Source organism: Pygoscelis adeliae, unplaced genomic scaffold (assembly GCF_000699105.1).
Source record: "Pygoscelis adeliae isolate BGI_AS28 unplaced genomic scaffold, ASM69910v1 Scaffold154, whole genome shotgun sequence".
NCBI classification, from domain to species: Eukaryota; Metazoa; Chordata; class Aves; order Sphenisciformes; family Spheniscidae; genus Pygoscelis; species Pygoscelis adeliae.
Genome location: NW_008825113.1, coordinates 2,781,464 through 2,807,109, shown reverse-complemented (window position 1 = coordinate 2,807,109; position 25,646 = coordinate 2,781,464). Strand labels below are relative to the sequence as shown.

Here is a 25,646-nt window from a genome sequence, read left to right as displayed (position 1 = left end):
TTCAACACTAAATATATTGTGAAAGGTGGAGGAGACAGACAGCTGCAAACACTTGACATTTACAACTGCAACTTTATTAATTCTGTGAAGAGTTTCTTGTTAGAATTCTGTTAGTGGAGAAAGGGAAAGGTGATCATTTTTTCTTCAGTGATCTTTGTCCTTTTACATGCTTAACTCCTTAGTATCACAGCTGACGTGTTTAAACACCCTTCTTAAAACTAAGACCTATGTGGAGTGTGCATTACCAAAGACTTTCCAAGTCTCAAAGCAGGTTATGTTATGACCTGTTGGATCCCGTTTTATCCAAAATCCATGATTGTGTACAGAATAGAGTTGCCTGTTGCATTAGAGCTTCTTGGGCTTGGGAAATAGCTCTGACTTTTCCAAAAATCCAAATGCTTTGCCTAGGAATGGTATGTTTACCGTTAGCACTCAGAGAGAGTGAAGAGTAGTTCCCTGAAATCACTTTATGTGGGCCAATATACCAGTTATGCCATTGCTTTTTACTTGGAATAAAGGAATTTAAGGTGCTACAGCTAAGGCTGATGTTTTAACTGTAGCACAAAGGCCCATTTAATTGACTTGTTTGTTTCCATTTCTACTGTATTTGTCATTGTTCTTTTCTTACTCATGGTTTAGTTTAATCTGCTTTGTGCAAAGTGGGGGGCATCTAAAGGGTTGTTGAAGATTACAGTTATTGATCTCCCTGCTTGGAGCTTCAGCATCACGGATCATATTTTCATTATCAGATGTGTTTGAGAAGATTTCTTGTGTTCTTCTGATTTCACTTGAGCAATGTTCATACTCGTTTACGCTGCATGTGGCTTTAGTGGTTCTGCTGATTCACTTACTAGGTCAGAGTGCTGAGGCTTCATATCTGTCAATGCTTCAGCACAACTCAGTCATTTTCATTAATAATTTGGACGACTGAGTTGATGGTACGCATATTAAAAACTAAAGTCTGTAGGGAGGACCTATAAGGTTGTTTAGGTTTCAAACTCTAGATAATCTTGAAGAATCAAAGAATGGCCTGAAATAATTAGGATGCAGCTTTTTATGGGTAAGTGTGACATAGAGTAATAATCACGTGCAAATTATTAAATAAAGATAGGGTGGTTGGATATCAGTTTTCGAGAGAGGTTCTGGCAGTTTGAGTCAGGAATTGAATACAGGTTAAAAAACAGTCTTACTGTTGTAACAAAGGAGGTGAGGACTGAGACTGAAATTCATACAAAAGTGCTTAAAAATGTGCTACATGTAAAATGTATGGAGTAATCCTTCCAGTTCTGCTCAACACTGGGAGTGCTTAACTGGTGTTATGGGTCCGGTTTTCAGCACCAGGCTTCAAAAGGTGTGGATTTGCTGGGCACAGTACAAAGCAGAGAAAAGGGAATAGGTCAGGGTCTGGGAAACATGACTCCTTAGATGGAGAGAGTGGGATATAAAAGAACTATGTTTCTTTCGTCAAAAGAAGACAAGGCTGGTGTAAAGAAACCTTTACTCAAGTCAATGGTTCCTTACGGGAAGAAAATGAATGAGCGTTTCTCCTTTTTCAGTGGGTGTGGGACAACGTTTTAATGCAGAAATGCAGACGCAGTGATTTTTCCTTTAAAATTGCTAAAGAAAGGTAGTTTGCCTAAGTAAGCTGTCGTTTCTCCATTGTTATAAGTTTTTTGTGAATAGTCTAGAGAAAATTTTACCGAACACAAAAGAGGAAGGGAGAAGGACTTAGATAGCACTTGTGTTTCCTTCCAACCTTCTGTGTGTAAAATTGTATCTTAGACTTACACTGTAGCTGTCGGCATTGACCTGTTGTTAGAGTAGGGTTTCAGCTTGCTTCCATGCAGCTGTGGCTCATGATTACAAAGCTGGGTACCGGGAGATAGCCTTCTGCTCGTGGAGTGGATTTTTACTTTGCACAAATGTGCTAACTACTGATTTTTTTCTTCCACATATGCATTCATTTTATTTGTTTCTATTTCTGAGCATTTTTGCGTAGTACCATATATATGTCAGTGCTGATGCTTCCCATCTAAGACATTCTTCCCAGTCCATTTTTTTCCTTCTACAGAGCCAAAGGAATTATTTACTACAGACTACTGTAACCTTGGATAAAACCTTACTGTTTCATTTAAAAGAAAATACCACCATGTCTGTCTCACAATTTCAGCTTGCTTAGTGTTAAGTATTGCTAAGAGTCATAGTATCATGTAACTAATCCTCCAAGTCTTCCTCCTTCTCTTTGATGCTTGCTTCTATTGCATGTGATCCGAATGGTTCTGCTCATTCACTTACTAGCCCAGAACACCTCTGCTAAGGCTTCACATCTGACTAAGCTTTAGTACAACTCAATTCAAGTGTCAGGGTCTACTGAACACCTGTTTTGTAGAAATGTATCAGTAAAGCTGAATGAGGAAGTTTCTCCTCTATGCCTGTATTTTGCTTTCACTTTACAGCTAAAGAATGCACAAAAAATTAGGCAAAGGAGGACCCAGAGGTCTCTCAGGAGGTTCAGAAATTATTTATGACAGATTTCAAGTATTACTTGAGTACCAATTACATATCTGACAAACAAATGCAGGAATGGCATATCGTCAAACACATCCACCTGAGAGCTAGTAATGGACAACGGGACTTGGGACCAGATCCTAGCTGTTGAGATACTACAACAGAGTAACTCTGCGGCAGAGATGGGGGAGAAAGAGGAATGGTAGGGGGTGAGCCATCCTACAGTTTTCTTTGGTTTTCATACAAGAAGGTTGAAATACTGTTTATAGTGATATGCAGTTAGAATTTGATGTGTTATATTTGTCAGTTTTTGCAAGTAATTCCTGAGTTTACTAAGGTAATGCGGGAATGAAAGGCATTTTTTCTTTGACGGTATTTGGTGTATTCGGACTTCATCAGCCACTATGTGCAAATGTCAGTGGTCATTGCTCAGAAGAGTGGCAAGATGCCAAGATCCAAGTATAGATTTACCTGGGGACCTGTATGGTTTGTTGCCCCCTCGCAATTGCTGCTTAAGCAGCAGGCGTGATCCGGATACATGATTCAGGATGGTTGTGCAGCCCTCCCCATTTGGATGTAAGCTCTCTCCAGATCAGGGGTTTACCCGTTCATCCACCTCTCATGGTAACAGGTATTTGTACATATTTTATTGTCTTAAACTGGGCATTCCTTTGAACTTTACGGAGTTAAGATATTACTGCTTTTCTTGCATTGGAAGAATTTGAAGTAACGAGGCTACATGGGGACCTTTGGGTTTTCTCCTACCCGCCCTGACAAAGAGAATCCACTGTTTCGGCATTTAAATATCAGCTACATTTTGTGTTGAGTCTGTGGTTAAAGCCTACATTATGATGACTATGTTTCTGGAGTCTGCAGAGGATGCTGTGGCCAGCATAAAGTAACTTCCTTATTTTGAAATCCATTCTTAATCAGCCATGAAATTAACTATTGGAGTCTGCCTTCAAGTTGGCACAGTCTAATAGTAGGGGGTTTAAAAATATTTAACAACATATTTGGAAACAGAACTTTTCTGTTCTTTATTTATATGTTTTTGGACGTTGGCTCTTGCATGAGAAAAGTGCTGTATGCTTTAATACTGAATTTAGAAATTTTGTGGTTTCTGTTGGCACTGTGACGGGAGCAGCCAGTATAAGACTCCAGTACTTGATGAGAGCATTTTTGTGTTTTAATTATTAGACGCATGAATACAGAGCCAGCTGAGTTCAGCTATTGTGTTTATTGCCTTTTTTTATTCACCATAAAAAAAAGCAATAATTTTTCTGGATTACTATCTCTAACATGATCTGCAACTTGAAATCAGATAAAAGCTGAAGTATCGTCAGTCCATTCTTTGCACAGGGAACAAGACATTGCAGGGAAGTTCTGTTTAGGGATGTTGAAGTGTAATGTTCAGGATTTATAACCCTGCTCAACGCTTCATTTCAAGTCAGCTCAACAATGAATTAGAAGTGCGTATAGGGCTTTTATGCCTTGTGAAGGTTCTAGTTAGGATAGCCCATGTTGCTACTCTGGCTGGTAGGCCAGACTCCTCATCCAAAAGTGCGTCCCCTGCGAAGCACTGCATGGCTTAACAAAGAGGAGCCACAAGTTGGATGGCAAATGTAGCTCCTTAATGGAACCTGAGGCTTCAGGGGGAAACCGAGGTATGTGAAAGCCCGGTTGTGGTACCACGGGTACCACATTTCAAAGTTTAAATCATTCAAAACTTTAGCATTTCCACATATTTGAAGCAACTTATAAGTTCGGCTAGGCTGAAAATACCCCAAAAACGTGTTAAGTGTTTAAAGGAAAAATGACATTGTTTCAGACAAATTAATTCCTCCTTCTCTTAGAGAATAGTGGCTTTTCTGAATCTGTATTTTCTATGAAAAATTATGTGTATGGAAAACATCTGATCAGGTCCAATAATGCCTTTTAAAAAATAACATTCTGAACTTTACTTGCTAAACAAAGTATTTCAAATGATAACTAAAACTTTAGAGCTAAATTGCCATTTTCTAAGAATTTCTTTAAAAAATGGCCCTCACTGGAACAGTTTTTTTTTAAACAAAAAAATACCTTTTTCCCTAGGTTTGCATTAAATTTTTCCTTTTGTCTTACTGTCTTACATTACTTAAGAAATTTCTAGATGCTACACATCGAGATTTTTTTAATAGAGAAGGAGAAAAAAACTGACATTTTTGTCTGTGGGAGTTTTGCAATTAAATTCTGGGCTTATTGACAGAAGGAATACAGTGCTTTTGATTGCTTTTGCACAGCAAAAACATGTTTGTAATACTTTTTTCAAAGATTTTGTATTTCACGGTGCTTAATGGAGAAAAAGGCACGCAAATAAAATAATTGTGCTTTACCTGCCAGTTTATGAAGCCATAGTTGTTTTATGGGCAAAATTATGAAGATTGGATTTAATGCCAAGTAATGTGTCAAATTACCATCTTCATGACGATGCCTGTAACTTACATTGTACAGTGTACCCCATATCATAGAAATAAGAATATGAATAAGTGTTTAGAATTTACAAGAAATTCTGTGTGTATTTTTAAATTACATGGTGAGAGAGGCACATGGAAATTTTAGAATTGAGACTCAGATGCTTTTGGCCAAGGAAAACAGTGGTAACGAAGAAATTTGCTTGAAATTTTAGTTAATTGTTTTTCACGTTAAAAATATTTCTCAGAAATAATGTTAAACTAACCGGAAGGTCCCTCAAAGGTAAAATCTAACCTATAGACCACAAGAAATGTCAAACAATGTAAAAAGATGCTACCTCTTGTTTTAGTGTAGGAAAACTATTGAGTGTACCTTTAGAAAGAAGAGAAAAAAAAAATATTTTTCAGTTAGCATTGGATTAGGAAGACTAGAAATTTACTACATCCTTAGGTTTATAGCAACAACCACATTACCATTATCATAAACCACCAGGGCCTAAATTTGGAGCACAACATATGTTGCAGGCATAAAATAAAAGAAGCAAAAGCAAATCATAGAGGAAAATCCAAAGGCTTTTAGAGTATTCTCTTAACTATAAATTACTTCTGTGATCTTAAGTATGACTGGTTTTGATGAAACTTTTAATAGTAAAAGGATAAAGAAAAAATTACGAAACTAAGGAAAATAGGTGTTACTGCTGATTTTTTAGGTCTTGTACAGGAATGGATGGTTTTTTGTTGAAATGCTTTAATTTTTCCCAGTTTGCAATGGAAACCCCAGTGGAGGATCTGGGGAGAGCAGCTAGTTTCTGCTCACACAGAATTCTTTTTCATGCTCACTTTAATTTACGCGATATGTCCAGTGTCTTTTGTTCTACATTAACCCTAACTGTTTGAGTGGCTACTTGGGAATAACTTCATCACTTCTCTGGTGGAACGTGGCAACTATTTAACACCCTGTTTGATTTAAGACAGGAAATGAAGTGCTGTCTTAGTAAATTGCAGAGAAATTTTTGTAAGGAAATGTAATTACCCAGACTAGAAATTGGCCAGAATATCAAGTTAAAATCGCTGTGTATGCAAAAGTTTTCGGTTTGCTATTTTATCTGAGAGGTGACTTTAAGTAATATTGTATGAATTCAGAATCATGACGGATTGCTTTTGAGATCCTAATGCTTGTGGTGCCTCACATTATAAGTTAGTGAATCGAATGCTGATTTAAAATACATTTGCCACCTTACTGAAATGAAACTGTCGTTTCATGCCGTACTGTATGAGGTTACTTTAAGGTTTCCCCCTCAGACAGTGACCAAACTTATACACTCTTATCTAATGAAGTGTGATGAAATTACTGTTAAAAGTGACATCACTACAGGCTGCACTGATCTGTATGTTTTAAATTTTTTATAGCATCCGTACTGTGCTTTACTTTGGACAAGAGTGGTTAGGTCTGGTTTTGATCAATATGTTTATAACTTTTTATTCCACTCTGAAGATTCTATTCTTAACATGTTATGATAAATATGTTTCACTGCATTCCAGTAACTATTCCGTTTCTTAAATCTTGGCACTGGAGTTCATTTTTTTAATGAAATCTGTTTCGTTTCCAATTGTCCTATGTTAACTTTTCAGTATGCTTTAGGTAGCTTTTTCAAATAAAGAAAGGCCATGAATTGAAAAGATTACTTATTATAGGGAAAAAAAATTAAATAAATTGTTCAAAACAGTAGAGGTTTTTGCTTTTCAAATTAAAAATTGAAACAACTTAAACTCCTAAACTCTCCTCACATCTCCCTTGGAAACTCCCTCCTTTACTGTAACTTTGTGGTCTTGATGATATTCACAGAGAAGCTGATTTACTGAATAAAGAAGTTCTTTAAGTTTTCAGTTTTGGAACGTTACCAGTGTGTCTGAACCCAGGTTTCAAATTTTACTGGCATTTTGTTGGCAAACCAATTTTTTGGAGTCCTTTCTTATTTGGGTATGTTTCCTGACACCTTTGGCTGTATGGTACTGTGTTTTAAAATTCTCTTTTTCTTTTTTTAAGAGGAAAAGCCTATAAACATATACAAAGGACTAATTATAAAATATCTGGTATAAAAATATAGAGACAAGAAAATTACCAGCTGAAAAATGCAGTGAGCAGAAAAAATGAGCATTTAATGGTAGAGTTTTATTTTTTTTCAGCAGGCCTGATTCTCAAAGCAATTCCACAAGCAAAGCATGCACTATTCTGAGGCCGTAATACGGTAATTTAAATCAAGCGTAAGTACATGGGTGGTAAGAAAGAGGTGGTTTGGTCTTCCCTTCTATCCACTGGCCTCTTTTACTGTTGCTTCCCTTTTGCCAACAGCAGTGTTCATTTATGGTGAACCAGATTAGAGCATTGATCCAGCTGAAAAATAACTCGCATGACTTTGCCCTACTTACAGTCTTCCTATATATTGCAGTTTTGTTGAAACTATATTGTTATTAGTGCACTGCTCTCAAAGGCTAACCAACTAGTCAAAGTATATATAAGTGCTAACCTATCTCATTCATAGTATCAACAGATTATTCCTTGCTGAAAATGTCATGACTAGTATAGGACAATCTTCTTTTTGTATTATTTATTGAAGTAAGGTACAAGAAACTAGCAGTTCAAGGTTCCAGTGCTTTTTTAGTTTTCCACAAGACTGGGACCTTGTAATCCCTTAACACTTTTTCTCACTGATGTAGGTCTTTAATGTATCTAAGGAGTTCAAAGACAATTTGACACTAAACGGTCCTTTCTGTACTAACGCTGCTATAGGGAAACCCACTACCAAGTGAAAGAAGCTACGAATTTTTGCAATAGAACAGAGTGCATTCATGTAATAGTGTTTTCTGGCACATATTTGGCCTGCTGGATATAGGCAAAGTTATAACAGTGCAGAGCAGTAAGATTCCTATCATTTAAATAAACCTCAGTAGGATTAACAGTTTAGATGTTCTTTACCTGTCTCAACTGTGGGAGTCAGTCTTTTGGGAGCCTGCATATTGCACCTGGTCGTGTATAAAATACTGCATGGAAAGTGGAAGAGGGAGAAAATTAAATATTTAGGCTAGTAAGAGAGTGTGAAAATTACTTTAATCTAGGATCCTACTTGGGATAGGGGATTCCAGTGAACAGCCTTTGGGCTAAATTGCTAATTTAGTAATTAGTAGCTAATGGCTGCTTTTTGACTGATTTCAACCAAACTTAAAGGACAGCTAGAAACACCAGAGATACCAAGTTTCTGTACATTTCCTGGAGTCAAAGAATTATTCAGATTGGAAGGGATCCCTGAAGGCCTCTAGTCCATCCTCCTTCTTTTAAGCAGGGTCAACAATGAATTCAGACCAGCTTGCTCAGGGTTTTTTCCAGTCAGATCTTGAAAACCTCCAAGGACAGAAATACTCCGCAGCCTCTCTGGGCATCCTATTCCAATGCTTAGTTATCCTCATAGTTCAATGTTATTCGCAAACTTGATTAACGTGCATGCCATTTCCTCCTACAGGTCATTGGTAAAGATATTAAGATATTAAATAGGATAGGTCTCAGGAAAAGCCCCTGAGGAACTGCAGTTGTATCCAGCCTACAGGTAGAATAGAAACCATTACTTTTCAATCCCAGAATCCAGATGCTTTTTGCTTATCTGGTAGTGCATCTATCTAGACGACAATGGCCAAACTTGGATACAAGGGTGCTGTGAAAGACCATCTTGAAGATGGTTGCAACGTTTGCCCTTCTCCATTCATCTAGGACTTCCCCTGATCTCTGTGACCATGATGATTGAAAACAGCCTTGATGTGCCATCAGCCAGCACTCTCGGCACTCTCAGATGCATTTCATCTGCTCTCATGGACTTGTATGAGTCAAGGTTTCTCAAGAGATTTATGACATCAATCCTTTTCTACTGTTGATATTTCCTCTTCTCCTTGAACCCTGTCTGTATGTGTAAAGGCCTGTGAGACCTTGTTGGTGAAGACCGGGGCAAAGAATGCGTTGAGTGACTCAGCCTGATGTGTGTCTGCTGTGTTTCTGCCTCGGTCAGCTGCGAGCCCACATTTTCCTTTTTTATTCTTATCATGTAGCAGTAGGAGTTCCTGTTGCCGTGTTTCTTGCCAATCTCTACTATAGCTGAGCTTCAGCTTTCCTAACATCATCCTTGCTTGTCTGGACAATGTTTCTGCATTTCTCCTTCGTAGGATTTCTCCTCAATTCCATCTCTTTTGTATGTTCTTTTTACAGGCATGAATTCCCTTTTTAGCCAAACCAGACTCCTTGTTCATCTACTTGTTTTCCTCAGTATTGTGATGGACTGTTATTTTGTCTGTGGGAGGTTGTTTTTAAAGACCGGGTCTGTTGAGCTTCCTTGCCCTTCAGAGCTGCCTCTCGTAAGATCCCATCTATCAGGTCCCTGAATAAACTGAGTTCTGCTCTCATGAAATCCAGGGTTTGTACTCTGTTGCTTGCCTTCCTCATTCCTCTCAGGATCCTGAACAGCATCGGTTCATGGTTGCTACGGCAAAAGCTGCCACAGATTGCCACGTCCTCAATCAGCTCTCCCTTGTTTGTAGCAGATGGAGTCAATCAATCCAGTTGATCATCTGATATTTGTGTTAAGAGCTTGTCTCTAAGATCCCCCACAGTCAGCTGGATTGCTTGCCTTCTTTGTTTGCCTTTTAGCAGATATCAGGAGATGAGAATCTCCCATAGGAATCAGGATCTGTGATCTGCAGATGTCCTCAAGTTGCTCAGAAAGACTTTTCCCACTTCCTCCTTCTGATTAGGTGGTCTGTAACAAACTCCCAACGTGATGTCATTCTTGGTGGCTTCTCCTCTGTTTGTAGCCCACCAGCTCTCAGTCAGTCTACTGCCTGTTTTACAGAAGACCTCCGTATCTTTGAGCTCCTTCAGGTATTCATGTTCTCATGAAAACAGGCTTCCAGGTAGGAGAGAGAGACCCAGATCAGTGCTGCCACCAAGGAGTCTGCAGCATGGACTCGAGAGTTACCTATTCTGCTTGGCCAGCACGCCCTCTGGCAGGCCATTCAGCACGCAGAGCTTGGAATTGGACACAGCATCATGCAGTTGAGGGTTATGAAAAGGAGATGGAGGGCAATGGAGGAGAGTTTAGGAAAAATATTAGTAGGCACACTGCTCATTTTCAAATTGGACATAATGGACAGAAACAGTGGATGTAAAGTAGGAAAGCAAGTGTTCAGGGCACCTTTTTGTCCAAAATAATACAAGAAACTGGTCAGAAGGCATGTTCCTTTCCATTTGACTAAAAATGGAAACGCTTTTTTAATGTTGCTTTTATAATACGCTATAAACAAGCTATTTGAGAGTGAGATTTTCAGACAAGGAACTTGAAGTGAAGGGAGAAATCTGTTCGTAACTTACCCTCTTGTGCCCAGGTATTTTAACATCTGGAATGTAATGCTGCCTGTTGTAATACCTCTGCAATACTGTAACACAGCAGGGTGCATTAATGAGAGTTTCAACCTTAAACCCACAACATCAATGAAATTTATAGTTGTCAGGCCATTAACATTATTCAAACACAGTTTTTGAGGTTTCAGTTCCCATTTTACGTTCACGTAGGAAGAAAAGTCATTGTGTTGACTAGCCATGAAGACAGAGTCCTCCTTAGACTTGAAATTTCTATAAAACAATTAAGTATTGTTTATTAGTCTTGACAGCATTCATAGTATGCACTACAGGGCGGGGGGAGGGTACTCATATAAAAAATCGTGCTAGAATCTCTCTCTTAATATTTCAACTGGTTTAATATTCTTGAATATTGGAAGTGCCTTGCTCACGTTTTGGAAAATGCCATGAAAATGGTCAAAGCAGAAAAAAAAAATTACATAAAATTCTAGTACCATCTTCTATGGTCATATAGATGCTGTCTGATATTCTTCCTGATGGGTAAATTTGTCTTCAGATGTTTCATGTTTCCCTACTCTTGTATCTCAGTGTGGTCTTTTGACTTAATATGTAAAGCAAGTTAGTAAAAGAGCACAAAAAAGAACAGAGAATTTCTTGAAGGCAAAAATTTTTTGGGGAAAATGTGAGCACTGTGATAAGTCGCTCTGCAGAAAAACGAAATCATTAAATCTGCAACTGATCAAGTTGAAAGACAAGAAGGGAAGTCAGTATGTAAAAAAGTGCACGTACGGTTACTCTTTCTGGTAAGGAAAATACAAGTTGTTTCTCCCAGAAAAAAACTAAAAAACACACAAAATTTACAAAGCTCTGAAGTTTGGGGGGGGCACTTGTATGGAGTTTTTAATTTCATAGGCTTCACGGTAATTCCAGCACAATCTCAGGAAGCAGTAAAAATAAATCTATCTGTCTTTTGCTGTATCAGTCTGAGTATTAACAACTTCCCCATGTTGTGTCCGTTAAAGAATTTCTTCATGGCCCTTAAAAGTACAAACTCGGTTTCTGCATTTAATATGTTGTTACCTGCTGCCAAGCCTCTAATAGCTACATTCATACATTCTGCTAATCATATCTCTTTGTTCTAGAAGCCTGTGTTTTGGATTCATAATTAACTTTTTTCCCTGCTCTGATTATTTTCCTCCCATCCTGGCAGCACATGACTTTTTTTTTGCCTATTTCAAAACAAATATGTGCATGGAGAAGTAACAGAAATCAGTGTATTTTGACAAAGCCTGTAATCTCTTCCTAACTGTGCTTCCAAATTTAAATTAGATTTTCGTGTTGCAAACCCATGAATTTGGTGTTGTAACTGAAATCACGCTGTTCCCAGAAGACAGGGCTGAAGCCTCAGGGGCGTAAAGAGCTACGGACAATTTTCCCCTAGGTCCCAGCATAAGAAGAGGTACATTTTTAATGTTAAAGGTTGGCAGTAGATAGGTGAGCCTGGTCTCCGTGCGTAATCCATAGGGCCCAAAGGAAGGAATTATTGAGCTGTATTTCATGTGAACTGGAAGGGGACTGGCAAAGAGATCTTCTGGCTATTGCTCTTTCACAACGTCTCTCTGATTCAGGAGTAATGTGGGAAAACATTGTGGGGCCTGTTACAGCTTCTGTCAGTTTGGGTTCAAGTATTTCTAATTAGCGAAGGCATTTGTGGTCCAGACTTTGCTTGGGCCCTCCAATAACCTCCCATTTTGATCATTCTGAAAGCAAGTCAGCCATTTGAAAGATATTCTGAAACCTTGGGGATCCTACTTGCATTTTGCTGTCCATACAGCCCCAAAAGTTACTGAAGCCCCACTTTTTAACCTGCGAAGCAGGAGGGATGGCTAGTTCCTTAGCTTGTCGCTGGCCTAAAGACGTGTGTCTGGGGGCGGCGGGGGGACACTTCTGCTTGCAGCTGGTCCCTGCTGCCCATGGATACTTGCTTGATTGCAGAACTTGAAACACCTTTCATACTTACCTGAAATTCAGAGGAAATAATTTTGAACGGTAGTTTTTGCTGATTTGGACTGCGCTTATCTCCAAGACAAGATCGCTTTTATATGAATGAACAGCGTGATGTTTGTGCCCATATTAGAAGTAGGTTTGTAGGCTATAAATCACTTTCTGGGTCTACCTTGCTGGCAACATCTTGAATATCTGTTTTATCTGTTAAATAAGTCTTCCTGAAAATGTGAAATGGAGGAGGATCGTAGTACAGTTCAGATCTGTTTTAAAGTGGCTTGAACGAAGTTCTCACAGTAGGGTTTTTTTCTTCTTTTTTTAAGTCTAGCGTTGACTCATTTGGTGGTGTTAAAGTGCACTTTCTACTTATCCCCAGAGGAAAGTTAGTATTCTTTTAAGTGAAACTATTTTAAAAGCAGAACACAAGCCTAAAATAAGCCAGTGTTCTCTAGAGTTCTCAGAAGGTGTAGATTTATTTACTGTAGTTAAATCATAATTAGTTCTCAGGGGATAGTGTATCTTTTAAACTGCTTTATTGCCACCATATTGGTTTTCTAAATAATCAGAAACTGCTGCTCTTATATTCTGTAGTATGAACAAAAATTTTCTGTAAGTAGAAACAAATGTCTAGAATTGCTAGTTGTCACTTACTGAAGATAGTGACATGCGAAAAATAAGCACTTCAAGAAAACGTGAAGAAATACAAAACGTATGTTATCAGAAGGCACCTTAAATGAACTATGGCTATAACTTTTTCCAGCGTAATAGATATAGTAATGTTTTACATGATCATTTTTCAGTTAATCTTTTTTTAATATTCTAATGCTTTTTGGTCAAGAATAAATGTTAACTGAAAACGGATAAATGGTAGTGCAATGTTAATGTAAAATATTACCTGATATTTAAGCCTAGATTTTCATGAATGTAGCTTAGTGTTCCAGCTGATAAGCATGGGGTTTTTTTTTTCCTGTTTGGCAGGTTAATGTTCGAGTTGCCTGAGGAGATGGGTTTAATAGCAATTGCTGTTCAACAAACACAAGGGAAAGGTGAGTAAATTTCCTTCTAGTGCTAGTAAATGTGTATTAAATATATGAAATAGGACATTTTAATGTCACTTAGCTGCCTTAAAGATACATTATGAGTATTTTTGATAATATAATCTATAGAATAATCGTGTCCTCTTCTCCTCCAGCTTGAACTGTGGATTCAAACTCAAAACCTAAGTTGATAGAGACCAAAGTAAACATTTTCAGGATGTTTGGTGGCTTTTGCAGAAATGATTTAGTGGTCTTCTAGTTTCTGCCAAAAACTCCCTCCAGTCATGGAAACTGCCATCACTACATTTAGTGTAATACAAGTCAGACTTCCAAATCAGAACTCCTTTTTGACTTAACTGGAACAAGACTGGGTCTTGACTTGCTCTGAGATAGAGGTTTCTTGAGTCTGCAGGACCTGCTTGAACTGTCATGTGGGCTTTCACGATCTTTTGCAGAAAAATACAAGCAAGTTCTGTCTCTTTCCCAGGAAGGAACTAGCACTGATTTAAAAGCCACGTTCATTTTATTAGAAGACAGTGCCCAGCCTAATAAGCTCTTCTGAGCACAGATCTACCCGAAGATGGTTACCTGGCTTTCGGTACAGATCTAGCTTGTGTCAAGTTGATTCACAATGTGGATGGATTTCTAGATGCACACAGAGCATCTTCACAAATACTTCTTCACTTAAACAAAGCAAGGTTTTTTGAAATATGTATGTTACCAGATACCAGGAAAATCCTGGAAGCAAGTCATTTAGGACATTCTAGGAAACTGAGTAGCAGCATGCACGTTAAACAACCTGCTGTTTTTTTCAAGAAAAAGCTTTGCACTTTAACCATTTTTCTTTCTAAAGTAGTTTGGAAACTCCATTACAGGACTTATGGTAGATTCTTGGATGGATACAATTGAATCTTTCTCTTTTGTAGTTGTCTACATTAACAAAGTGATCTTTTTTATAAATATTTTTTTCTTGAGTTGAAGTTAACCTTTTTTCTCTCCCTTCCCAGGTCGTGGCGGAAATGTTTGGCTCAGTCCCGTGGGCTGTGCACTATCCACTTTACATATCACCGTTCCTCTACATTCCAACCTGGGCCAGAGAATTCCTTTTATTCAACACCTGGTGTCCTTGGCAGTGGTAGAGTCAGTTAGGTCAATACCAGGATATAAGGTATCTCATTCTAATTTATCTCAAAATTCCTGTTTCCATTTTCATTAAAATCAGATTTTAACTATGTCTCCGATGCATAGAATGACTGAATGCATAATATAGTTCTTCAGCACTAACGTAGTGGTAAACTTAGCCTTCATACATGCTTGATTATTTATGTGTTTTAAGAAATCTAGTATACATATGATGAATACTGTCTTTTATTGAGCTGATTAAGTATACTGCACTCATTTCACTCATAATCTTATGAAACTTAAGACTCAGTCTTCAGCAGTAAAGAAAACGTCAATTTTGTTTGTCTAACAATTGAGTTAATTTGTTTTGATTTTGAAGGAGTTGGGGAAGAGGGGGGAGGGAAAGATGACTAAAACTGATGAATCCTTTTCTGCTTTTTTTGTTGGTGCTGTTTCAGTGGCCACTTTATCCCTTTTAAAGGATTTTTCCAACCCTTGTTTAAGGTTGAAAACTGATTTCTAAAGCAAGAACTTAGGAGTATTGCTCTCAAGAGGGAGTCAAGTGTCCTGTCATCAGTATTAAAATGAAGAACCAGTCTTCTTCATCACCTCATATATCTCCTTTTTAATGTTACCATTTCCTAATATTTGCTAACTATAAAACTTTGGTATTTTACAGAAGTAGTTAACTAAAGCATATGTTTCCTATATTACAGAAAATCAATGACTTATACACATTTACACATGAACTTTATTATAGTGGCACCCAGTAGCTTTGCTGTAGTTTAGGGTCTGTCAGCCTTTCTATTAAAGCTTTCTAACTTCAGTGCTTCATAACTTGACTATAAAAACAAAATGCTTCAGGCTAAAATTTGCAATATGAAATATTTGGCTAGAGTGAATAATTTAACCATTTAAAATAGAAGGAGTTAGTTCTGTAAAATATGAGTCTGACTGGGGAAGGAGTTAATTTATGAATAGAGGCGGTTTTGCTTCTGTGTGCCTACCCTGGTGTACTGTGGCATTTTTCATTTTATTCCATTCAAGAGGAAAAAGGTGACTGAATTACTAAATACTAATATAAAAATAGTATGTATCAATAATACATGTAACGTACACAGTAGATGTACAGTACATAGCTTGCTATGACCAAGACAAAGCTACTGAATCTCTTTGACAGAACATCCACCCTAGACAATGGGTGAAACCAATGTTAAGGGTCTGCACTCAAATACACAAAAGCAAGGAAATTCAAAGATTTATCAGAAACTCAATGCTTAAATTTCCCCTTCAGACTTGGGTAACGCAGGGCTTTTCTTTACGTCAGATGGACATCCGTCCCTACAAACTGCAGTAGCTGCAAACAATGGGCTAATCTACAGATGAGGTTTCATTCTCTCCTCCAAATTTCCGTACCTCTGTGGGTGTATGTCAGAATCTTAATAATACTTCAGGACACTTTAGTGTCGTTTGCTATGCTGTAAGTCCATTTAAGGATTTCCATTCAAAAATCTGAAATACCTGTGTCTCAGTTTATCAGCCAGTCATCATTTTTAGGATTGTCACGAGTGTTGACTATGCTAAACTGGCAGCGACTGGGGCCTTTGTTCTGGGTCCTCACGGAGAAAATCTGACTGCAGAACTGGAGGTTTTACTGCCAGATGTTAGTGCTGCAAATGTAAATGGGCCTTGTATCAAGAGAGTGCCTTGCTTTCCCATTCTGAGAACAGCAGACATCTCTCTCTAGTAAGTGAAGATAAGAAGGTGCTGCACTCCCAGCGTATTTTGTGATGCCCATTGTTTCTTTGACAAACGGATAGTTGTGCAGTACCTTGTCACTCCGCTTTTGTGGCAAAGTCTCTGCTGTGTGGCTCACATCATGAGAATACCCAGTTGACTTGGTTGTTCTTCATACTTGCCGTCACTTCAGTTTGCGGCGCTAGTGTCTGGTGTCTTACAGGTGTATGTTTTCCTTAAGCAAGATCTCCTGAATAGCTCTTTGGAAGACCTCTTAACACTGATAATACTGTTTAACTGTCTCATACTTGGAATGTCTCAAGAGCCTTCTATAAATCCTTTCCCAGTGTGAAGAGTCAAGTTGTTTTCCATAATGAGTATGAATTGGTGATACTCTCTCTTAGAATGCTTTGATAGCAAAATCAGGTAGTATTTCCTGTCAGTGTACGTGTAATGGACTCCTCTCTGGCCTTTAAATCTGTCAGGAAAGTAGACATGGACCCAGGTGCAGTTTTCACACATCCTGTAAAGGGATTTCATAATCTACAATAGGAGGGAATGCAACTCTTGTAGTCCTGGAGCACCTCCCATAATTTGCCTCAGGGGATAAAGTCATATGCAGTTTTTCAAACTACAGGAAGCACGTTTGCTTTCTTTTTGTGTTTAAGTAGCTGGTGCAAAGTTCAGTTCAGTTCTGTGGTTTCAACAAAAACTTCTCTATTGGGCTGGAACGGTGTCATACAGCACAGTTTGTGTTTCCAGCTCCATGGTGTTGCTTGAGCGTAGCTGCCGAAAGCGTGAATATATTTAGGACATTACTGAAGTATTTACATAGTTGTGAACTGGAATTTCTCCTGTCTGCTGAATTTCCTTTCTGAAATTCAAGATGTCATTGTCTCCTTGTCTGGTTTCTGCAAGGATCCTCAAATACAGTGTTGATGTTTTTGTGGGCTTACCCTGATTGTTTACCAGCAGTAAGCCACAGTGGCTGCAACAGTTTGCATCTTTCTTGAATAGATCTTTTAAATCTTTAATAGGCGCTCGTGAATGAAGGAAATTAATTCTATAAAACCTCACAGTTTTGAGACTGAAAATCTCTAGTATCTTTAGTCCCCCTTTTGGTCGCTCTAAACCTTTATTATCTGCCATAATTTTTTTGTTATTATTTTGTTTTTCTCTGACAGCTGCCAGCCTCCTTAGTAAACCATGTAACCATGTTACTATGACTTTTTCAGTACTGTTTGTGGAGCACTTAAATAGGTTCACATGAAGAGCAGTTGACAGTACCACATTCGGTGTGGCAAAGAGGTACAGAAAATATAGAATATGGAGTGATGAATGAGCCGTGTTCTCATAATCAGTATCGAAGAGCAAAGTGTTTCTAAATGTGTGTTTTTGTTTCTTTAGGATATTGATCTGCGAGTAAAATGGCCAAATGATATTTACTACAGCGATCTTATGAAGCTTGGTGGAGTTCTGGTAAACTCAACACTTATTGAAACAACATTTCATATACTTATTGGTAAATGTCTATTTTCAAGCTTTTCTATACTGTCTTTTTCTAAAGAAATCTGTTGTTAATTCCTTTATGAGTTCAAATGATAAGGACAAGAACAAATAATGACAGCAGGCATAAGGAAATAAAGCACAATATTAAATCAGAAGGAAGCACAAACAGTAGATGTTTTCATTCTTCGTAATAATTCCATATGCTTGACAAGGAAAACATAAATGCAAGCGTCTGGGCTGGTGTAGTGGAGTTCAAAGAAAGAGCATTACAGGAGAGAGGGAAAGTGACCTCCTTGATCTATTGCAAAACTAGTAGAATATATGGAAAAATGTATCCATTTTTTTCAATTTTCATTTTTTTTAACATAACAAATAGTTAAATAAATAACATGCCTTTTAAATCAGGAGAAAAAGAGCTACGTATACATAGTAATGTTTTAATTTCTCCTTTCATCCTTTTTAAATTTATTCATAACTTGTTTCTGTTGATAGCTTTCTAGAAACTGGGATATCGCTAGTGAAGCAGCAGTGAAGTAAGGATTTGATTAATTAATCACTTTCTTTAGTTCTCTCAAAAAGTAAAATTTGCAAAGTAATTGGGAAGGCTGGATGGGGGAGCAAGGAGCGACAGTCTGTTTGTTTATTGTGAAGACGAACAGTCTACCTGGAAGGCTGGTTCCAAAAAGGTACATATATTTTCCAGCAAGTCCCAGTGCTGTAACAGGAGAAGAAATTTAGGTGCACAAAATAAGTACTGAGATGTCTCTGTTGTTTCCAAGTCTGATAATCGTTCTGCTATTTGTTAAGGAAAATTTTTTCCCCTAATCAGCAGCAGCACAGATCTGTCAGACATGCTTAGAAACCTGCCAACAGAGATCTAGGTTCTGGTCCCAAAAATAATTATCTGTGCTATGTCTAAAAAACTTAAGTGAAAGTTCCTTAGCAAGTCTAAAAGGTTAAAGAAGAAGATGATAATATTTGGTTTATATTTGAATATAGCACAGCAGACAAGTATCTTGCAAAGGGAGTGTGGGCATGATATCGTTCCTGTCAAGGTGCTGTAAATTCTAAGGCACGAAGAAGCACAACAGTTGAAGTAGTCATCACCTCCTTCTGTGAAACATGCCCAGCCATTAAATTTTCTGTTCAATTATTATATCCTCATTTTGTAAATAATCTACATGTACAGAATGGAAGTTGCACTGAGACACTTAAAAGAGTCTCTCTGTGCCCCGTCAACCGTTTACTGCTTCCATATGTTCTTCCAGAGCCTGTTCTGGTTAACACAAGAAAAGCAAAAATGGCTCCAAAAATATTTCATCTTATCAAATATCTCTTTGCACATTACATATTAGTTTTGGTCCTTGTGTTTCTTATCCTAAACACCAAAACATTCAAATCTGAATGGAAACTTTCTGTATGCATTCTCTCTGATGTCCCTAGGAGTCATCTTGGTGGTAATAGGTCTGAGGTATATACAAAGATGTACATTTTCATCAACTTTCTTGTGTCTGGAAGCTTCTAAGATTGAAAGTTACTTGCCACATAGAATCCAAGGATCTTTTCCGTCATTCCAGTGATGTATGTCACTGAGAGTAGTAGGGGTGACTCATGACATCTAACTTCTTGTATTAGTAGTAGCAATGAGATCAAACTTCTACAACAGGACAGGTAAGCCAGATGCACCATCCCCTTTCTACAGTCATGGAAATTCCTAGACCTCACTGTTTACATGACACTCATGAAGAGTATTCCATATATGAGGGAAATGATCAAAATCAAAGATCATCTACATGGCTTCACTGCTCAGAGAAGTACCTCAGAAGAATAAGGCAAGAGGCAAACCTGCCTTTGCTGTACCATGTGCTCAGGGCCTCACAGATGACACAGCTCATATTCATACTTTTAAACATGTTTTTAAGGACCTTTTTTTTGAAGAACTTAATTAGTGTGGGACTTTTGGAAGAAGAGTTCTGCAGAAGAATATACTTCATTGAAGTAAGGGCCAGACTCAGAACAGACGTAGGTAGCCAAACACAACCAGAATGCAAGGGACAGCCAACATGCTTGACCTGCAAAAGCTCTGTCTGCCTCTGTGTGAGGCTAAGGCATGTCCAGCCAGTGCACAGATGCCGAAGGCAGGGCTAGCCCTGGAACTGGAAGATGTATTAGCCACATCAGCACACTGCAAGGTCGGTGCTAAATGTTTATTTTTCACTCTTCTCACATGGGCAATGCAGAGATGCCCTAAGAGTCCTGAGCACCTAATGTTTTTCAAATTAGCTGGCTACATTTTTGCCACCGCATTTATCCCCAGATGCTTCTGCCTCAGCTGAGCTCGTCATCTCAGTATGTCTCTCGTGTCCGTTTCAGTTTTTGGATTGCTAAGTAGTGATCTCCATGCATACATGCCTGAGTGCCCTGAGCCTGCAGATGGACCCCAAGGCCCTGTTATGCACCCTGACAGTACCAATCACAGCTTGATGGCCACGGTCACTCTCTCTTCACTTGACTGTATTTGAGTTTAAACAGCTGAGTTGGGATCTGTTGGCATGGCACACCATATTTTCCAGTTCATTTTCCTTTGTCTCTTTCTGATAATACATTTCTCCTCATTGCCATAGGATCGAAGTATTGGTACTGGTATCACTGTGGCTTTCTTTGCGTGCACTCTCTGACTAGTTAAAAGTCAAAAACTGCTTTCCACTGAAGAGATCCGTCTTCTCATAGTTAATACGAATTACTTCCATATGTGAATAGTCTCATTAATAGCAAATTTACAAAACAGTGCATCTGGACCTTCTTGCAGATGGAGGTGTATCATGTCTAAACCCGATTGACAGACTGGGGTTTTATCCCAAATGTCTGAGGAAAGAAAAATCCCAATTAGTAGGAGAAAAAAATAAACAGGTAATACAATATATTTCCTTACATCCCTCAAAGCCTGTTTCAGCAGGCTGCAAAAAAGTCCCCAAGAGCCATATTTGAATAAGAAAGGCGTTCTGCCAACATTATTCTAGCTGGAGAAATCTCACCGAGAGACTTGAGGCTTCTAAAGGATATGCTGTGGTAAGATAGATTAAGCAGCAGAGTTAAATCTTCTGGGCTTTTCAGAGCAAGCCAAACAAGGCTTATCAGCTGAGTAAAAAGGCTTACTTTTCAGAAAATGCAATCAGCTAACTGTAGTAAACAGAAAGGTCTCTTAATTAAATTTTAGACTGAAAGATAAAATTCCATCTTAGAGTATGATCAATGATTTGCTCTCAATTAGCTAATGACCTGTCAGCTTCCAGGGAGTAAAAGAATTTCTCACTTTGATGTTATAGTAACCAACGTGCAAGTCACCACTTGCCATCTTCCTAACCCTCATTGATAGGATGGCGTGTTGTTGAAAGGGACTGCACTGGATTTGCTTACAGTTTTGAGGAGGCATTTTAAGGGCAAGAAACAAGTAAAATCTGGACTGAGATTTGTGATTACGCAAGTAGGAAAGTTTAAAGGTGTGAGAGACTCAAGAAAAACAGTTACTGGAAACCTCCGTAGAGATAATTGTATCGAGTAGTTGAATGAAGTACTGACTTTCTGGTGGTAACAAAGCGTTTGTAGTTAAAGATCCTGTCCTCTTCTTTTGGCTTGTCTTCTTCAGGCTTTGGATTTAATGTGAATAACAGCAACCCCACCATATGCATCAATGACCTCATCACAAAATTTAATAAGGAAGAGGGGACAAAGCTGAAGGCTTTAACTGCAGACTGTCTTATTGCAAGAACTGTAACTGTGCTAGAGAGGCTTATAGATATTTTCCAGGAGAAAGGGCCCAACGGAGTTCTTCCCCGTTACTACAAGTACTGGGTACACAGGTAAGTATAATGTGTGTCTTGAACTTTCTTTTAAGAAAGTTGAAAAGAACACATGGATATTTTGCCTTTTTCTACTTTTTCCACTAGATTGCCTTTAAAACTAGTTACTTAATTAAAATTTATATATAAAATATATACTTATATGTGTAAAATGTACTTGTATATATATACTTATATATACCTTTATATATATACTTATTTATATACTTTTATATATATATAGAAGCAGGATGTATTTTTTAATGGAGAATAAAAACAGCACATAGTAAAATCAATGGACTAGCAGGAGTTAAAGAATGCTTCTAGGTATTTTACATGTATCATCTCAAAACAAAGGGAATCGGGAATGATTTGTTTAGCTAGTAATGAAGCTGCTGTACTCATGTCTTTTATTAAAAAACCAAACTGTTTGGATTAACTGTTAATTCCACAGAAATAAATTAAAGCAGGTAGAAAATGCTGCTGAAAATCATGCTCTGTAAGGAACCAGTGAGGTGAGAAATAAAAATATTCTGCTAGACAGGAGTCCTCTAAGCTATTTTTTAATTGTTTGTGTCGTCTCCGCCAATTAATTCCTAACCGCCTGGTTCTCTTTGTTTGCAGTGGTAAGCAAGTCCGTCTCCACAGTGAGGAGGGCCCGATTGCATGGATAGTTGGGGTAGATGATTATGGATTCCTTCAAGTTCATGAAGAAGGCAAGGGTGTGGAGTCTGTGCACCCAGACGGCAACTCTTTTGACATGCTGAGAAACCTCATAGTCCCAAAGCATTAATAGTCCTCAGAGCTCACAGCGCAAAAGGAGGCTCTTTAGTATTTGGCACCAAGCAGCTAAACTTGCTTAAAGGTGGGAAGGGTAGTTGATAGCTTGATTTTTTCTTTCTTTTGATTTTCTGATATCTTTCTTCTTTGACATGGCTAACTTCAACAGTTAAGAAGAGGTAATTATCTCATTGCTGAAGGCCTTTATTCTTTTGTATTAACTTCAAAACACATCTATGTTGCCATTCTTTGTAAGCATCTGTTCTTTAAAAGGAGCCTGATTGCAGAGGAATACCTTGCAGTGAACAGAGTTTTCTCTTCAGTTGCACACTGTATTTGAGAAACCGAAGTGGCTAAATATTTCCTTTTTGTGTCTCTGTGTTTTTATTGTGCTTTAGCACAATCCAGTACAATATTTACATTTTTACTATGTTTTTTTAAACTAAACTCTGGTTTATGCGTTGTCTGCAGTGGAAACAGCTGGAAGAGCTCATCATATATTTCTGAATTACTGGGATTACCACTGTGTTTAAATTCAGGTCTAAGTGTAGACCCGTGCTGAGCTGGTTCTTCTCCACGTGGGCCTGTACAACGGTTTACCATCCTGTGCTTTGGTCGCAGGTCTGCAACTCTCTCATGGCTGCCTTGAGTTTTTGGGGAGTTTTCCATCAGCACTTGAGAACTGTGGTTGGTTATCCAAGTTATTTGTACTCTGCTCTTCTTAGTCAATTGGACCTGAGTAAAACATCTCATCTCTCCTTTGAATCATAGCCTTCCAACAGGCTTTAGCCCCTGTAAGAATAGCCCACTGGAGTATTGTATCGCCTAGTTGCAATCCTCTCATCCAGGTTATTGTAGAATCCAATGTCAGGGGAGGGAAGCCTATATAGTTTACAATTTAATAGTAATTCTACTGTAATAGTAATGAAGTTAAGTGAATAAATAACAGAAAAATGCCCAGCTCTTACAATCCCTGCCATGAACAACAGCTACAGTGAATAAAGAAACCATGCAGTTAAGCTGTGTCCAAATTCTCTTCCACTGTTTCTTTTGTCACCCCCTTTCCCAAAGCAGGGCATCTGGTTTTGCTGCTAACCATTAAAAGCAAGAGGTTTAACATCTGCTGACCTGGAAATAGCTTGCTTTGGGGGCTGCCTGCACGGTTCCGGGTTAGGTGTAACAGCTTGGTCATGACTGGAAAGCATCGCGAAGTAGGCATGTGGGCGCTTCTGTGCGATGGCAGCTTGTCGGGTTTTACTCCCGGGCAAGGCGAATTTGCACCAGGAGGCTTGGCCACCACAGCACTTCAAACAGTTCTCTGCAAATGAGAAGTTTGTCCTAGATGTGATGTGGCCAGCTTCATTTCCTCAAGTAGGCAGCACTGCTTATTACGTTACCTTGTCCCCACTGAAGGTGGATCAGCCAAATTGGTTTCCACAAAGGACTTCTGTATACTAGCCAGAAATGGGTTTTTTAGGTTAAAGTTCACCTCATAAACAAACTGAGCATGCTAGTAGATTGTTTCAGTTACAAATCCAAGAAGTCTTAAAACAAGGAAGCTAGTCTGTAATGGTAATTTAGAGTAATCCTCACATATTAGGGTTTAGGTGGTTTGGCAGCAAGTGCTAGAAATTAAGTTGTCCCTATTACATTTAGGATTTTATGCTCCATATCACAGTAGATTTGTCTGTGTGCCTGGTTGTCCGTACCCTGCTGCTTTGTTTTCCCCATGATCTGCCTCATAAGAGACGGCACACCAATATTTCATAGAAATGTACAATGGAGTGTAGACAGCTGTTAATTGGCATAGTTAAAATGATACACATGAACACCAGTTTTTGCTTTTTCCCACCAGATGCTTTCAAAACTGCTTTGGGCTGTTAATTTTTGGCAGCTACCTTTATTTCAGAATCAAATATTGATGCATATTATAACCAAATGAAACTTGAGTCTGAGTTTAATAAAGTTTAAATAAAAAGAAGAGCCCATTTATATATACATATATAAAAAATGTGTGTGTGCATACGCACACCCACATCTTCCTTGGGCATCTTCACTTCTTTTCCACCTTTTCTTCCAAGCAGCTTATGAGCAGCGCATGCTGCTGCAGGTCAGCTGTGGAAAGCATATCTCTGGTACAGTTTTTACAACCACAGAGTTACAAAACTTTAGATCTGTACCTCAATCCGGTATTTGTAGCTAAAACACTCTCTCTGGTTTGGTACTGTAGGGTGTGCCTATAGGAAGCACCTTTGATTTCGCTCATATTCCAGACAGACCGATGAGTGCCTGTAGAGATTTCTTTTAACGACCAGGTCACGCATCAGGTTTTGACTTGAATTGCTTCCTTAAAACACACTGTCCCTTCGCTAGGGACAAAGACTGCAAAAGAATGACGGGGGAAAATGAGAAAACATGTTCCCATATGAAGAAGGGCAGAATGGACCTGCAAACCTTCACTCAGCTATGCTACCACTGTGTCTGAGCAGCAGGCAGATGGATTTTTTAATAGTAAAATGCTGCAGTATTTCCTGGTTGTTATTGTTCCTCTTGGATTTCTTCATAGCCTTCTTAATGAAAAGCTTGTTCTAGTCTCACTTTGAGTTGTAAGATCATTCCAAAAAGTTTTGCATTGGAACGAAACTTAGTGTTGAACTTCCTTTTTGCAAATGACAACTAACCAAGTGTGGATGTGTCGGAGCATAAGTGGGTGCTGTGGGAACGTACCCCTTTGCCTCTACTTCTTAGTGGCCTATTCTGTGTGTATAAAACTACCTGTTGTCTCAAGGAAACAGCCTTGAGTTGGGTGAAGCGTTTGTTACAAACCTGACCTTTCCTTCAGAAGAACCAAAGAACTTCACAAAGAAAATTCCCGTTGTGTAGTGAGCAGCTGCATAAGTTCTGTTTGATATCTTTATCTGGATATATATTATATATATATCATATATTAAAAAATATATATATTACATATATATTATCTGGATATTATATAATATAATATCTGGACAAGGGGATCAAGTGCACCCTCAGTAAGTTTGCAGACGACACCAAGTTGGGCGGCAGTGTTGATCTGCTCGAGGGTAGGAAGGCTCTGCAGAGGGACCTGGACAGGCTGGATCGATGGGCCGAGGCCAACTGTATGAGATTCAACAAGGCCAAGTGCCGGGTCCTGCACTTCGGCCACAACAACCCCATGCAGCGCTACAGGCTTGGGGAAGAGTGGCTGGAAAGCTGCCTGGCGGAAAAGGACCTGGGGGTGCTG

At 38.6% G+C, this 25,646-nt stretch overlaps 1 protein-coding gene across 1 annotated transcript in view; it reads left to right on the top strand.

The window, feature by feature from the left end:
- Positions 1–22,629, top strand: part of HLCS (holocarboxylase synthetase (biotin-(proprionyl-CoA-carboxylase (ATP-hydrolysing)) ligase)) — a 120,860-nt gene extending 98,231 nt beyond the window's left edge. The window contains exons 6-10 of the mRNA XM_009327969.1: positions 13,339–13,406; positions 14,405–14,565; positions 17,664–17,778; positions 21,412–21,625; positions 22,229–22,629. Of these exons, the coding sequence (XP_009326244.1) occupies positions 13,339–13,406; positions 14,405–14,565; positions 17,664–17,778; positions 21,412–21,625; positions 22,229–22,397 (727 nt within the window). The 3' untranslated portion in view covers positions 22,398–22,629. The remainder of the gene's footprint in view (positions 1–13,338; positions 13,407–14,404; positions 14,566–17,663; positions 17,779–21,411; positions 21,626–22,228) is intronic.
- Positions 22,630–25,646: the final 3,017 nt, after the last annotated feature.